General features: G+C 40.1%; 1 protein-coding gene across 1 annotated transcript in view; it reads right to left on the bottom strand.

The window, feature by feature from the left end:
- Positions 1-7634: 7634 nt before the first annotated feature.
- Positions 7635-16474, bottom strand: part of SKOR2 (SKI family transcriptional corepressor 2) — a 34332-nt gene continuing 25492 nt past the window's right edge. Inside the window, exons 6-7 of the mRNA XM_045886332.2 lie at positions 15970-16037; positions 7635-7697 (exon numbers count right to left, since the gene is read on the bottom strand). Of these exons, the coding sequence (XP_045742288.1) occupies positions 7635-7697; positions 15970-16037 (131 nt within the window). The remainder of the gene's footprint in view (positions 7698-15969; positions 16038-16474) is intronic.

Raw genomic sequence — 16474 nt, 5'->3', positions numbered from 1 at the left:
ATTGCTAGAATAAAGAGGTTTTCGCTCTCCTTAATGAGAAAATATATGGATTAATGATATTTCCATATCATATGTTGGGCTTTTTTCTTTGAAGGTTTTGGGTTTGGGTGTATAACTTCATGGTTACATGGAAGATTCTTGGGCTCTACTGCTGGTAAGAAATAGACTGAGTCTGATAAAATACCTCCAGAAATGGGGAGACTCAAAGGTCATGAGAATAACGACAACAGCAGTTTCCAAGTGCTCAGGGAAAGATGCACAGCTGGGCTTCTATGGAGCCTGGAGTTTAGGAGGAGAACTGGAAGGCATAATGTGCTTCTAGCATCCATGGAGGCCAGTGGCCTTCCCCAAGAGCTTGGCCATTAATTCAGTTCAGAGCTGTGTCACCATTACTAACTCCAGGCTCTCAGACATACTTGTCAATTTATCTAGTTCTAATATCCCTTTTGCTTCAAACTTACTTGCTAATATTTTAGCACTAATGACTGAGACGTTTCAAGTTGCATTAGAAAAAAGAATGACATCTCAGGCTTGTTTACACTGCCAGTTGATGCAGCTGCAAGACAAAGGCCTTCATTTCATCTGTACGTCTGTTAGTTACTTCAACCTGCCCACTCTTCTTGCTCTGAGAAGCGCTCTGGTCTCTAAGGTTACACTGGGTTCTGCAGAAAATGACCATTGCTGTCCTCTGGTGGTAGGTCATGAAGCCAGGGCTGTGTTCGGTCACCTCTGGCAGTATTGGCTTCAAGTACAAAGCTAAAGGTGCTGGGCTTCCATCCCTATATGTAATGTAAAGCTTACGTGGAGAAAATGCCCCACCAAGTTGACTGCCCAGTTACCCTCCTAAGTACAGCTGCCATTTTTAGAAATGTGTGCCGTGTCTGAAGGGCAGTGTGAGCCTCATGCTCAGACCCAGGCCAGAACACCTCAGAGAGAGCATTCTGCCCTGTGTGGTCAGTCACAGCATCCTCATATTATTTTCTACTAGTAATCACTAGGAACCCATCCTCAGATTCCAGGACCTGGTTAGATCCCTTCTCTGACTGGCTTCCTGTCCTGCATGGGCTAGGAAGAAAATCACTAATGAGTAGCTCTCCTTTGGGTTCTTAATGTGACAGCCAAAGGTAAGAAAATTTATCTCAAGGGTAAATTGTGAAGCTTTTTTTTTGATAGTTCATGATAATGAAGATGGTGGGGGAAAAGTATCAAATATCATGGTATGCTTTTGAAATCTGTCAAGAATGGCACTGGCAAAGTGCCTCTTCAGTTAGGATGGTCTTTGGCAACCTCATGGTAAGAGGTCTTCCGCAGTAGATTTCTGTGCAACTCAGCAAGACCTTAGAAATCCTGGCCTCAAAGGAGTCACCATTTTGGTCCTTCTATCTCATCTGAGAGGCAGAATGTTTGGCATACAAGGATCTTGGGGGGCACTTGGGTGGCTCAGTTGGTTAAGCATCTGACTCTTGATTTCAGCTCAGGTCATGATCTCGGGTCATGGGATGAAGCTCTGCATTGGGCTCCACACTCAGTGGGGAGTCTCCTTGAGGATTCTCTCTCTCCCTCTCCTTTTGCCTCTCCCTCCACAGTCGCTCTCTCTTTTTCTCTCTCTAAAATAAATCAATAAATCTTTTAAAAAAGAAAGGGATCTTGGACTTTGATTCCACATCATAGTAAGGAGGGAGGCACAATATCAACACCATCACCAACACTATCAGAAGACTTAGCAGGAATACAGAAGCTTCCCTTGGCCATACAAAGATCCTAACATCATGGGGAGGACTCCAGCTGCTGACAGTGGCCAAAGGCTAACCTAGACTTTAATCATCATTTTTGAAGGAATTCCATTTTCAAAAATAATTTATTCAAATATTTTATGTCAAAATAATTCTAAAAAGTACTCATTTCTATTAGTCGCCCCCAATCAAATGTGTATTTAACTACATGAACACCACTATTACTTCATAGTTTTTTTATTATAGACTTTTTTTTATCCACATGAATGTTAAAGAAACTACAACAGAGTTAAATACCATTTTTGATAACATGATTATATTCTTAATTACACTCAATATTAAACTGTAAAATATTTCCAGAGGAATACAATCTTCATTCATACAGCAGGCAAAATACCAGAGAGGAAGGGGCCACATGAAAGTCTGTCCAGTTTGCTGTGAAAAGCGGGTTTGTACGGCTGACACCGTCCCAGCTGTCGAAACGTGATCCCCACTCCTAGGACAGGTCTTGTGTTTCCACCAAGAATCACTTCTTCAAACGCAACAGACAGTCTTGCAAAGCCGCTCTCTCCACATGGGCAGCACTGAGATCACTTGGGGCCGTCCACGGATTTCCCATTCCGGTTGGCTAACAACACTCCCACGCTCTGGGTTCAGTTGGCCTTGAAAAACACAAAGACTTAAACTTTGGTTCCACCAAAAGATGCGACAAGCATTGGCTGCTCTGGTTGGCGCCCCCCTCCCCCCACTAATGAATGGCCGCTACAGTCTATTTTCCATGGTTGTCCATGCTGCTTTGAGGTCACTTGTCCTTGGGTTCTCCCGAACCTGATTTTGTATTGGATTCCCAAGCCCTTTCAATTCGCAGTCTTTATGTGGGTCAGAAGTGCTCAGTGGCAGGCTGTATCTTACAAGAGAACAAGAGTAAGTGGTTCTGTGCACCTGGGAGAAGACAAAAAGCACGGAATGAGGACTTCAGCACCATACAAAACACATCAAGTGGCATTTAGTATATCCTGAGAGAAGACATTTTTAGTACCGTGTGGATAAGATGTTTCAACAGTGACTATGAAAGCATCTTCTTTTTTACATCTATTTGCCTGCCATCTTCGTTTATACATCTCCGTGGACATTGAGCCAAGCTAGAACGATTACATCAGAGTGTGCTGGTTTGCTATGCCTTCTTTACAGTAATGCCATGTTTGTGGGGTTCTAGAAGCTCTGGTTTGCTTAAGACAGCCTGCGGTGAAAGGGGCAGACAGAATTTCATGCACCAGTGCCCTGCTGGCTTTGGCTGGACAGCCCGTTACATCTATTTTTCTTGTCCTGAGGTGTTAGGGCAACAGTAGAAGCATGACTGGAGTTTTGTGATTCAACATCAACAAAACCATTGGATTGGCTATTAACTGCATATTTATAATGGATAATAGAGGATGTGAATTAGGCCCCGATCTCCGGGTATGAATCAGAGGAGAGCAGATGAAGTGCAGGAGGCAGAGCCAGGCAGCTGGGCTCAAATCCTGCTGTGTGCTCCCAGTGAGACCACAGACCACGTACTCAGCTCTCTGCAGGTCAGTTTTCTCAGCTGTAGAATACAGTGAAAATAGCAGTCCTTCTCTCAATGGGTTGTTTTGGAGATTAAATAAGATAATTGACACAAAGCATTGAGCAGAGTAGGAGCACGTTGTTGTTTTCAATGGAGACTCTTGAAAGAACCTGGTCTTCTATGTCTGACTACAGATGAAAGAAATGGATATGCTATTCCTTCCCTTTGTCTTTGATCTATACAAAAGGAAGACACGGAGTGTTCTATTACAATCCCTCTATATCCTTTTAAGAGCTTTTTCTTGTTATTATTTTTGTAGTAATTATTCCAGAACTGAAATAAAAATAGCAGGAGTTTACCAAAGAGGTAGATACTCTTAGTACAGGAAGAAAAATTCTCAACCTCTCCAGAAGTATGCCAAGTAGCCATTTGTGATGAAGAAAATGCAGACATGGGGAAAAGTAGGTTGATCATGCCCTAGGGTGCTCTTGAGCATATTTTAATAAAAGCAGCCCCTTTATGGGAAAGGAAGGAGAGTATGGCCGAAGTCTGGTATGCAAGAATGATAGTCAACATTTTAGACCTGACAGAAACTTTTATCAGGCTTGGCCACCCACAGTTTATAGATGAGAGTGAGCCTCAAAGAGATTACATGATATTCCACTCAAGAAAACATAGGGAGGTAGTGTCAGACTTAGAAGGCAGACTCCTTCCAAACTGGCCCAGCGATCGTTGGGAGACAGAGAAGTGTAATAGAGTCAAATAGACCTGGATTGAATCCTGGCTCTGTCACTTGTTAGCTAAGTGACCTCACTGAACCTCAATGTTCCCAGGTAGGAATGGGGATAATAATAGAATCTACCTTATAGAGTTGTAAGGGTCAAAAGAGATAGATAATGTGGCAAAGAATTTAGCCTGGTATCTGGCATAATTAGATATGCTTGAGCCTGGCTCAAGAAATGATAGTTATTATTATTTCTGGCTTGGTCACGAGTTTCTCTATGACTATGAACAAGTCATTTCCCATGATCCACTTTCCACTTGTATAAAATGACTGAAAGACCTGGGTGCTTCAACCAGCTACATGGAGGACATTTGTATAATGTCAAAAGGTGCTTGGGGGGGGCGCCTGGGTGGCTCAGTCAGTTAAGCGTCTGCCTTGGCTTAGGTCATGACCTCGGAGTCCTGGGTTCCAGCCCCACATCAGGCTCCCTGCTCAGCAGGGAGTCTGTTTCTCCCTCTGCCCCTCACCCCACTCGGGCTCTCTCTCTCTCATTCTCTCTAAAATAAATAAATAAAATCTTAAAAGGTGCTTGGAAGAAAAAGAATGCAAAGTGATAGTTAAATTAGTGTCGACATCATGGCACTTCTTTGGGAATATAGATTTCACAAAGATTACATTGGGTATCTAAGCAAGACATGGGTCATAGAAACAGAGAGACTGTCAGGAGTAATTCTGGGGTTCAAAACAGTCTTAGATGCAAGTATAATACACACAACATTTTGAAATATTTTTTTCAAATCATTTCCATTGTACTTGTGAGCTTACAATGAAACAAATATACAAAGTAGTCGAAGAAAGGTTTAGATAAATCCATGGGTAATGGGTCTTTAAGGAGTTATCAAGGCAAAGCTAAGTGCATGCAGTGCATGTGCCCAAATTTCAAGTCTGGTATTGTTAAGAACAACAGTTTGGCTCTTCTAATGGAATTACACAGTTAGTATCCTCGTCTGGGTGGACCTTTATTCGACTCAACATGGAATTTCTTCTGTCCTAACGTAGGGCAAAAAAGATTTGTAGAGCAGTGATATGTGGCAATACTTGTTCGGCTTATTAAGTGGATTGCCTGTGGTTTTGAAAAGCTTCCTCCTCTTAATAGTCATATTGGAATCCACTGGGTGGCAAGAACACAGCACACTACCTTAAGGGTCACTCTTGCATAAGACATTAATGCATCAGTCCCTAATTTGGAAACCTGTGGTCACTCAGCAAGGCAGAATTTGTCTCTCTCCCTTGGTGTAATGATTTTTATTTTGTAATCTCTCTTGGGGCAATTCCTTGCAGGGTTGGCATGTTGAGAATCAAATACTGCCTCTAACAATATGGTCGTGATTCTCTGCTTGGCTGATTTAGCTCAGCATTTAAGTAACCACTAATCTTCTGAAAGCACCAGGGTCTACTTAGAGAAATCCCTGTTGTCTGCAAGGATGGAAACAAAATCAGCATGAAGGAAGCATTAGTTACTAAACACAAATCAATCTTTTTTTTTTTTTTTCCACCTAGCTGTACTCGATGTCATCATCAGAGGCATGGTTTCTGGGCAGTGAGTCTTCATTTTGTAGGTGCAAGAGCAGTTCATTTTAAGCAGACAAGATGAGTTGGGGAATCAGAAGGAGTAAAAAGAGAGTTTACTGAAGTTCCTGAGTGGAAATCAGACTACATTCTAATGGATAAATCTCATAAACGTGGAGTAAAAGAAGCCAGATACCAGAGAACATTCTGTACAATGTTCTTTACTAAAGCTCAAAATCAGGTGAAGCTGATCTTTGTTGGGTGGGGTAATACCTGGGCAGGGGTACAGGGAGGCTGTCTGGGTGCTGGAAACCTAAGTGAGTTCTTGTGAAAATCTACTGAATTTTGATTTGTTGAGTTCGTGACTTGTATGACTTGATGAAAGTATAACACACTTTCATAAAAATGTTATTTAAAAAGAACACATCCTAATATATTCTCTTTAACTTGAAAGAAAATTACTTTGATATTTTCAAATTATACCTATGAGATTATTTGGGTGATTCTTGCCTTGATTACCTTCATAGTCTGAGTTAAGATTTAGTGAAATCTGTTCTAAAATTATTCATTTCACACAACTGGTACAAACCTGTCTACTCTAATGAAAAAGAAATGCCCAACATCAACTTCAGGCTTAAGAAGAATACCTGCATATATGGAACAGAGCCAACTCACAGGCCCACTTGTGTATGACTTCATGGAGATGGAAACACAATGACTTATTATTTGATTGTCTCTCTTGCGAAAACATCTACTCACAGAGGACAGGAAGTACATGCATTAGGAGCAAGATGGCACTGGATCTAAAGTCAGGAGCCCTAGAATCTCTTCCTAGCTTTGCAACATGGACCTAAAACATCACATCTCTCTTCTCCATACCTCAGTTCCTTGTGTGTAAAATTAAGGGAACGCATATGAATGAGAGACCATCTTGGGGAGATTTTTGAGCTCCTGATGAAATGTGGGTGACATAATTATCATTACTTAAGAAAAATGCTGAAGATTATCACTAATAAAGATGATGACAAGAAGTGGGATTGTCATTTGTACAAAGATGGAGGAGGGTTGTGATATGCAGAGAGAGATGTGAAAGAAAGAAAGGGAACCACAAGCCACTGTTGTACAGAATTCTTTTTGCCAATAAATTCTATTAAGTTGAAAACATGTTCCAGAGGGAAGGCCTGGGAAGAATGATTCTGATGGGAACAGGTCAAACTGATAAATGACCGCAATCCTAGTTGGCCATGAGCACTTACAAATGCTCCCTCTGACATCTGAGTTTTTTCCTGATTTAGCAATTCCAGTTGTTAGGTCAACCTAATGTATTGTTACAGAACCAACAAGCCATAGTTTTTATATCCCTTCTATTCTAACAATTATATATGTCTTCTATGTAATCAAAAAGTTGCTTTTGAAATGTTTAGGTCTGTTCTGACTACAGTTATTGAATTTTTACTGTCTTCCTTGCCTTAGGAGCCCAGAGTATTTGTCTTTTAAATCATTGCCAGGGATGTGGCCTTGAACCTGGCTTCAGCTCTAGAGAAACAATGATTGGTTTAGGGAAAGAATGAATGACTCTTCCTACAGCGGATGTTCTCAAAGGTCCACATTGCCTGCAATTGTTCACATCACCATCTGTCAGTAGCTCCCTGGAAGCCAGATTTCGGGAAGACTTTCAGAAGCAAAGGAGAGGCAGAGAAGATGAGGCACAGTAACTGTGATTGCTGACATGCCACTTTCATGTGGAGGGGCAGTAATCGGGGTGTCAGGGAGAACCATAGAGAACAGAAAACCTCAAAACCGAGTGAAGATTGCTTCTGAAGAGGAGTAGAGAATTTCCTTAGTTTTAGGAATTTTCCAAGGAATCTATAAAATGCATACGGCCACTCACTTAGGAAGTCCCATGCCTGGGAATAACAAAGTTCATCCATATATCGGCTGAAACACGGGATGCAACTTTACTAATCCCTTGGGCTATTGTGAATACACCAAATAAAGAACAAGGCTGAGCAATAAGAATTCCGAGTTCAGGAAAATCTCTTTCGTCTGGTAAGCTTACCTTTTAGCTTTTGCTGAGATGGGCACCAAGCTTTTCTTTCCTGATCAAGCTTGCTGCATAGGGGATCTGTAAGATAAAAATAAGCAAAACTATCCAGATAAGCTAAATTTAAAGACAGATGCATATAGAGACCCTTCATCATGCCTAAAAATTTGAATGCCAGTGAGTCCCCCCCTAAGGAGAAAAGGTCTCCATCCGATCATCAATAGTATGAAGCTTCCAGGTTATAGCAATTCCTAAGGCCTGTTAAAAAGAGTATCAAGGACAGAACTGGTGATCACACCGGACTCTTGCTAGAGCTAGTCTCTGAGGTCAGTATATGACATTTCACTTTCAGAATTTTTTTAAATTTGCATTTAATAATATGATACTATTTTTTTTTATTTAGGTATGAAAATGAAACTTACGATGTTATAATGTACGTCCAAAATAAAGAGACAAGGATGTGATTAAGAACTAGTTCAGGGGCGCCTGGGTGGCTCAGTCATTAAGCATCTGCCTTCGGCTCAGGTCATGATCCCAGGGTCCTGGGATCGAGCCCCGCATCGGGCTCCCTGATTGGCGGAGAGCCTGCTTCTCCCTCTACCACTCCCCCTGCCTGTGTTCCCTCTCTCGCTGTCTCTCTCTCCATCAAATAAACAAATAAATAAAATCTTAAAAAAAAAAAAAAGAACTAGTTCAATGCTATCTTTCATTTAATTACAGTGACAAAATATGCTGTCATTATAAATCACAAATAAGATGAACTGAACATGAATTATTACTCTGGGTAATTTCCCAATAACTACTAAGAAGCATCAGAAATAATTGCACTGAGTGGAAAATAAGACCCCTGAGGATGCTACCTGGATAAACTTGAAAAGTACTTTTCAGTGCTGGGACTTTGAACGAAAGCCTATCCCATTTGATATGTTACTTTTCATTAGAAGATTCAAATGGCTGAAATTGCATTACATGTTTTATTTAGATTTTCCTCTTCATTAACCCCAGTTAAGGTATTCTATCATTATGTTACTTACCTTCATCATGATAAAGCTAAACTCAGGACTCTAAAGATTTGAACCTATTTTATATTTAAAGAAGTGAATATCCAGCCTTCTAGAATGTAACGTGAAATATGGCTATTACATAAAAGCAGCGAGGGAAGTGCAATTATTTTCATCTGATTAGGCAATGCTTTTGAATACTGATACATATACGTTCCCCACATTTCCAGCATATTTGTGCTTTGTTCTCCTGATCCACCATCCATAAATATGAGCCTTTTCTACTGGGAAGGAACTATGAATCTACAATGATGTGAGTGACTAAGATTAGCTGGACCATTGTGCCATAATAACTGGCCAGTTGAATCATGCTTTTTAATGGCAGGAAAAAAAAAAAAAAAGAGAAGACTAACACAGTCATCTCACTATTTTGATACACAAATACAACATGGATGCATCTAACAGGCACATATCTGCTAAAGGCCACAGACAACAGCAATAAATTAATGATTCATTCAGTTAGTGCCATAAAAAGTTCAGAGTCCCAATCTCACATTTTAGGACGTGAGCTGAGATGAACTGGACAACTGTGACAAGAACAGTAACATAGGGACCTACTCTAGTTACCTCTTCTTCTCACTCCAGCTCATGCTATACCTGCTGTTAACAGAGACATGCGTTTTCCATCACGGTGCGTGTTGTGATATGCCAAAACACATGGATCACCTCTCTCTTTAGATGCATGATACAACAGAGCCTCGAATGGAATTTTATTATTTAGGATAAGAAGTAGAAATGATGTAAGCCTCTGGGTATGAGGAATTACCTAATACAATGTGTTTGCGCCACACTCACATTTAGAGAAAGTCCTCGATACCAAGATTCGATGCCACAACGATTTAGAAAGCATCTGTTCCATCCCAGACACTACATAAGTTGACATCACCTTGGGCTGTCTCATCAAAGCCAATAAACTACTCATTCTAACCCAAAGAAAAGGGCCTGAAGGACAATGCTTTCAGATCTATGTCAGAATGCCTTTTTCTTTCCTTCCTTCCTCCCTCCCTCTCTCCCTTTTCTCTTTTTTTTTTCCACCAGAAATAACAATGTAGCATTTTATTAAGGTGGGAAACTGAGAAGGAAAAGAGAAAAAGGACTCGGCAGGGGAAAAAAGGATATTTCTGCATTTGAGTCCCAAACCTCCAGATGGGAATTTAAATCTGTTTGAAGAATCACCCCCACTCAAACATTGTTGCACTCATTTCATTAAAACAAAATGAAATAAAAGCCAAACAAAAACAAAGACCAAAAAGCATAAGGTTGTGAGCTGAAAATCGTGTTTCTTCATCAATGCTAAGTCCTAAATCATGAATGATAAAGAATATACTAGCACATGGCTCAACTGTTCATGGAAATTACCCTATTTCCTTGATTCTAAAATGCATTTTTCCCCTCCCGTTTTAACATCTCTGAGATTAGATGTCTTATAATTGACGATATCTTAGAATTATAGCTGGAAATTTCTTTTCTTGTGATACGTCAAGTAATGGTGCCTCTTACAATTGACAGTTATTTAGGTTCCATGAAATGCAACAGTGGATTCACAGAGACCTCGGCAAGCACTCCCCAACTTGGGAGCTCAGGCTCCTAGAGGTTCCATTTGAGCTAATTATTCCATGTAAATTTCCTGTACTAGAACTTATAAAACCTTTTTTTTTTCATTTTGACCAGCTTAGAAATCACCAAGATTGGCATGGACAAAGAAAAAAATCCCTCAGTTATATAAATTCTAAATTAATTACCTAGTTGGTGTTAGTCTATCAAAAGTATAAAAGGATAACTTCCTAGTTTGTGCCAAGAAAGAATTAGCCTGACCTCAGACATTCAGGTGGGTTAACGTGTCAAAAGGAGAAAGAAGAGAAGGCCACATAACCAGGGAACTGTGATTGCCTTGTCAAGATGCATGGCAATCGATCAATAACGGGAAAAGGACCCACTGTAGTCAAAGTCTGTCTGCTGCTGGAGAATGTTAAGGCAGCATCACTTTGTCTGACTTGTAGGGACCTTCTTTTCTTGCATATTTAGCCACAAAAGCAAAATCCTCTAGTGGCCTAGGGAGCTTTTCCTAAAAACATAGTGCCGAACAGTAATTGTTCTATCTACCTTTTAAAGAGCATGTAGACCATGTTTTAAAAACTCTCTGGGTGGAGACGGTAGAAGTCTGAGCAAATTCCCATCCTAATGAATTCTGGAGAATCTCCAAGGAAAGACCCTATCACTGAAGATCTGTGCCCTTGCCAAAGAGGGAGGGCCCCTCCAGCAACAATAAAGACCTCGCTCTTTTCCCTTCCAAGAAGCACCATCGGGAAGTTGTAAATTGCTTTTTTACAAGTCCACAGTGAACGAAACATTAGTACTAAATCTACTGATTGAGTGCTATTTTAATTGAGGCTTTTAATGAAGAACTTTTGAGACCAGCTTCCGGGGGCTGTGTGGGTCTGCAGTGTTCTGGAGAAAACAGCAGAGGGCACTTTGAGACTAGCACATTTTCTCCATCGATGGGCCTCTTACTAGCAATCCAGCAAGTTGGAAGGATGTCAATCGGGGTTGAGCCATTTATCACAAGCTCTCTTTTGCAGCTTCACAAGGTCCTGCAAGAATTATGACTAAAGAAGAGAATGTCTTCGACAAACCTACAGCAGTAGCTGCTACACAGAGGTACTTGATCGAAAAACACTGTTGCCAAATTATCCCTGAAAAAAGTTATCAAGGCATCATAATGTGTAAATTATATTTCAGTCCTTGGAAAAACCTTAATCAAAAGGTTATACACTGAGTAAAATATCTTTAGCTTCTTTTTTTAAATTTTTTTTAAAGGAATTTTTTTTTTTAAAGATTTTATTTATTTGACAGAGAGAGACACAGTGAGAGAAGGAACACAAGCAGAGGGAGTGGGGGAGGGAGAAGCAGGCTTCCCGCCGAGCAGGGAGCCCGATGTGGGGCTCGATCCCAGGACCCCGGGATCATGCCCTGAGCCGAAGGCAGACGCTTAACCAACTGAGCCACCCAGGCGCCCTCTTTTTTTAATTTTTAAAAATTTAGATATCATTGATATGTAACCCTGCATTTATCTTCTTCACCTTCTTCTCAATTGTACAGGGTGATGGGTTTTGTTTTCAAAATCGAACAAAGTTTTCCTAGAATCACAATCCCCTTGTGAATGAGAAAATTTTTTGTTCTGTGCTATACTGCACACTAACATTTTCATGAACTTGTTAAATTTTCAATCTTTTGCATTTGGTTCATAGTGAGAAGAATATATTTCTTTGTTTGTATAAATAACTCTAGCTTAGTAAAGAAAACATTGTAAGGGCTTGAAAACCCAGGGCAGGGGTTGAGGACTTTAACACAAACTGTGTGAAGTACTATAAATTCTGATTATAAGCTATTAAAAAAAAGTTATCTTGTTGCCCATGTATAAATGTTAAATAAACTGCATACGCTTTAAATCTCACATTGAGAGAAATGCACATTCATTTATAAATGTACAAAGAGAGTCAATTATTTGACTGTATAGTCATCACCACTTTGCATTTAACAAACTGAAAAAGGAAGCGGTGGTGCAGAAATTATAGTCAGTGGAGAATCTAAAAATGCAGAAGCCAAAGAAATTTATAAGTTTTCTTTCTATAGCAATGATACCCGAGATGCTTTCGATATAATCTTTTGGATAAGAACACTGTGTAACAGCATAGGATAAATGCATTTTGGGTCTATGGGAATTGTTATAAAATATGATGGCTTTAATATATCTGAATTCTCCATTTCTGCAGGATGGGATGGGTTTTTATTTCATCTAAAGGGGAAAAAAATGCCTATTCTGTAGGCAAATGACTCTTCTGTAATATATGCTCTGTAAACCTTAAATATAAAATAATTTAAATATAATACAATCAGATAATTCTGAGTGAATTGCCCTATTCCTAGGAAGCAAAACATGTAACCATATTTACTGATGAATTAGATCATTCAACTAAAAATACTGAGAAAGTGAATAATTGTGAGACCTAGCAACATCTTGAAAATTTTTAGGTAGAATTTTCTAAAGACATTAGCACCCCCCCGCCAAGTACTTTAGTAAATAAAACAAGCTGAATAAAAGATTAGATAAATTTCTGTTCAGGTAACCTTGAGTTTGCTGCCTCAATTCCAAAGCAGATGGTATAAGGTGAACACAGGTCCTTCTTGCACAAAAATCTATCTAGCCATCAGGACTTGAAAATCCTACTATTAGAGGTACTGCTTTGGGAAGGGGTGTGCCATGAAATTGATCACTCATACTGGCATAGCTTTTGATGACAAGCAGGAGCATTTCATGTTGATTACACACCTGGGCCTTACTATATCCCTATCAGGGCGCTAGATTAGACCTTACAACGAGTTCCTTTGGCTGAGGAACTGACACTTAATGGACTATATGGGAGTAGTCTTTCTTTCTTTTTTTTTTTTTAAGATTTTATTTAGTTATTTGACAGAGGGAGAGACAGCGAGAGAGGGAACACAAGCAGGGAGAGTGGGAGAGGGAGAAGCAGGCTTCCCGCCGAGCAGGGAGCATGATGTGGGACTCGATCCCAGGACCCCAGGATCATGACCTGAGCCGAAGGCATACACTTAATGACTGAGCCACCCAGGCGCCCGGGAGTAGTCTTGAACTAAAGTTTGCAGACCTTCCAGCTTGTGTCTGTGGGTCCCAAGGACAGTGCTTCCCATAATTCACCAGTATGGCTTTCCTTAGTCATTTTAGTAGTAGTTTCTTAGCACAAAAGAAAATTTGAGGAAATCAGGGACAAGCCAGGGAAATTTGGAAAAGAATTAAGAGGACCACTCTATGAGAGTATCAGAGTTGAGTCAGAGGTCATCCCTGGATGGTGATTCATTCAGCAAATGTTTATTGATAGCCATTTGATGCTAAACACCAATGCTAGGTATTGGAGGCACTGTGAAGACCCTTCCAGTCTTACGGCAGGAAACACAAGAGAAGAAGAAGGAGGGACAAATCATGTCTATTACATTTGTTTTCATGTTGTTGTCCTGGATGTGCTTTTGTGGATTTCAGAAATTATATGGTACCTACAGGACTGGGGGAACTATTTCTAGCTTCTTCCAAAGAATTTAATTTGTGACCAGGAACCATTTAGTATCTAGAGAAATCTGAATTAATAACACTTGTCTAGATAAATGAATATATGATGATAAAATATTTTGTGATACGGTGTAATAAAAATGTTTAGTAATACCAGTTTATATCTTCCAGGTACCAAATATCTCAAAAGCCATTTTTTCTTCTATTAATACTGCCCGCTTATTACATGGAGGCAGTATCATTTCCTCTTTCACTAAAGCAACTGAATGTCAAAGAGAATTAAGACATTAAAGTTACATAACTGACCTTAAACAGGGACACTGAAATAAATACTTAGTCCCCTTTCCTAAAGCCCATGTTGCAATATTCGACCCCCCACCCCACAAAATCACAAGTTTTTGGTTGCATGTGTCGCAATTTTTGTTTTAAGAGTCTAAAAGTGATGTGTAAAATCAGTAAGGTCTTAAAATTTTACATCTCCCTGTCTCCAAATCTATACTTAAATTCTTCCTTTGGATCGGGGTGCCTGGCAGGATAGGCTGAACCAGCATGTGATTCTTGATCTCAGGGTGGTGAGTTCAAGCCCCACATTGGGTATAGAGACAACTTAAAAATAAAATCTTAAAAAAGAAAAATAAATTTGTCCTTTGGACAAAGAAAACAATAAGCATATTCCCAGCAAGTAATTAATAGCTCTTATTACCTAGGTATCAAAAGCTGAGAATGTAGATACATTTTTCTTTAACCTCTTTGGGGGCTTAGTTATCAATCAATTAAGAAAAATCCTCCTACACCCCACCCCCTCCTATTACTTTAGGTGCAAACAAAACTAACACAAACAAAACCGAAAGAAGAAGAAAGGTCCTGTTTAAGAGGCATCTTACGCTGACGTGGCTTTCAGAACAGAGAATGTTAACCAGTACTTGAGGCCAATAAAAACCAGCGGATGTGTTAAGAGCATAAGTAGCACTTTTTTTTATAAATATATTTTTTTAAGATTTTATTTATTTATCAGAGAGAGAGAGACAGAGGCAAGCAGAGGGAGAAGCAGGTTCTTTGCTGAGCAAGGAGCCTGATGTGGGACTCGATCCCAGGACCCTGGGATCATGACCTGAGCCGAAGGCAGACGCGTCCCCATAAGTAGCACTTTTAACGCAGCTCCCAGAATGGGGAAAAACCTCACGAGCTACAAGGTTGTTTTAAAAATGACCCCTAGCAATCTCCATTAACACGAGCATGATTTCTCTGATGCAGAAAGAAAACATTAATACCTATCTTCCTTGAGTTATCCCGATGGAGAGCTAGCTATCTGGCTCTCTAGATAAGACAGGCAGGTATGCATAGATACATCCTTAGTAAGATAAGAGTAACATGGACCAGCTCAGAAACGTCAAGCAACCCAAATTATAATAATCATGCTGAGAATACCACTAAGGATCGGTGTATGTCTTTATCCAGGTGATTAAAAATATCTTACAAACATAGAACAGAAATTATTTTCCCTACTGTACTCATGTAAATCAGAGTATGGGAGACTGTTTTAAAAGGACTAATGATTAATACCAGATGTATCTGCATGGGGATGAAGGGCAGTGAATTCAGAATGAAAAAACCAAAAAGGCAACAAAAACCCCCACGACATGTATTTACCAGGCACCTTCCTGCTTCCCTGGTTCCACATAAATACATCTTAGCGTCCACTTTTCAATATGATTAGGAGAGGGTGAATAACACACTTCATTCGGAAAGAATCATTTCTTTTCATCATCCTTCAAGTGAATTTAATTGATTAAGTGTATTTATACTGAGTTTATTGGCAGCGGAGGGCCTGGCTCAGGTCTGGGTAACAAAAGGAGAGAAAGAGAGAAGACAGTTGCCCCTCACTGAGCTTCTAGTGCATCCCAGCACCGTGTTCACATGTTTGCACAGTGGGAGATAATGCAGGTACCTCTGGTTCACCCACAGAGACAATTTACACATCTGTCTATTAACACATGGTAGGTAGTTACATTTCGAGGAAACGTACTGACACATCTGTTTATCCTGTGTTTAAGTAAACCTTTTGGTAATTAGTATCTAAACCAGCTGAGAGGTAAGTGGTAGGTGGACCAAAGGGTTTCATGGCAAAAACGTGAACAGGTTCATACATTGGGTGGTTTGAAAACAAACCCATCAAGTGGCATAGATTTTTAGGTAGAAATCATCTTACAATTTGTAACTGTTGCACCATTTCTTCTCGATAGGCTAGTTCCCTTTTCATCTGATCTTGAAAATTATCTGGTAGGAGAGACAAATAGAGAAAGACATTAATCAGAGTCACAAAATCTTCTTTTAGCATTTTTAGTAAAAATATTACTCACGGTCCCAGAGAAGCCCATTCCCCTTTTTAAAAAGGATTGTGGTATTTTTTAAGTAAATAATGTAGCTGTTGGAAGGGATGTTTTCAAGGCTCCATAATCAGAACAGGCAGCGAATGTTGAGAGAGTAAGGTCTATATCTCATAGTTCACAGCATCCCATAGCCCATCTAGATAGATGATCCCTCGCATATAATAACTAGTCAGGGCACCTGGGTGGCTCAGTCGGTTAAGGGTCTGCCTTTGGCTCAGGTCATAATCCCACGGTCCTGGGATTGGAGCCCCATGTCAGGCTCTCTGCTCAGTGGGGAGCCTGCTTCTCCCTCTCCTTCTGCCCCTCCCCTTGCTTGTGTGCTCT

Source organism: Mirounga angustirostris, unplaced genomic scaffold (genome assembly GCF_029215605.1).
Source record: "Mirounga angustirostris isolate CCGP_5_RB_7025 unplaced genomic scaffold, mMirAng1.0.hap1 SCAF_14, whole genome shotgun sequence".
NCBI classification, from domain to species: Eukaryota; Metazoa; Chordata; class Mammalia; order Carnivora; family Phocidae; genus Mirounga; species Mirounga angustirostris.
This window is presented reverse-complemented; position numbering and strand designations above follow the sequence as displayed.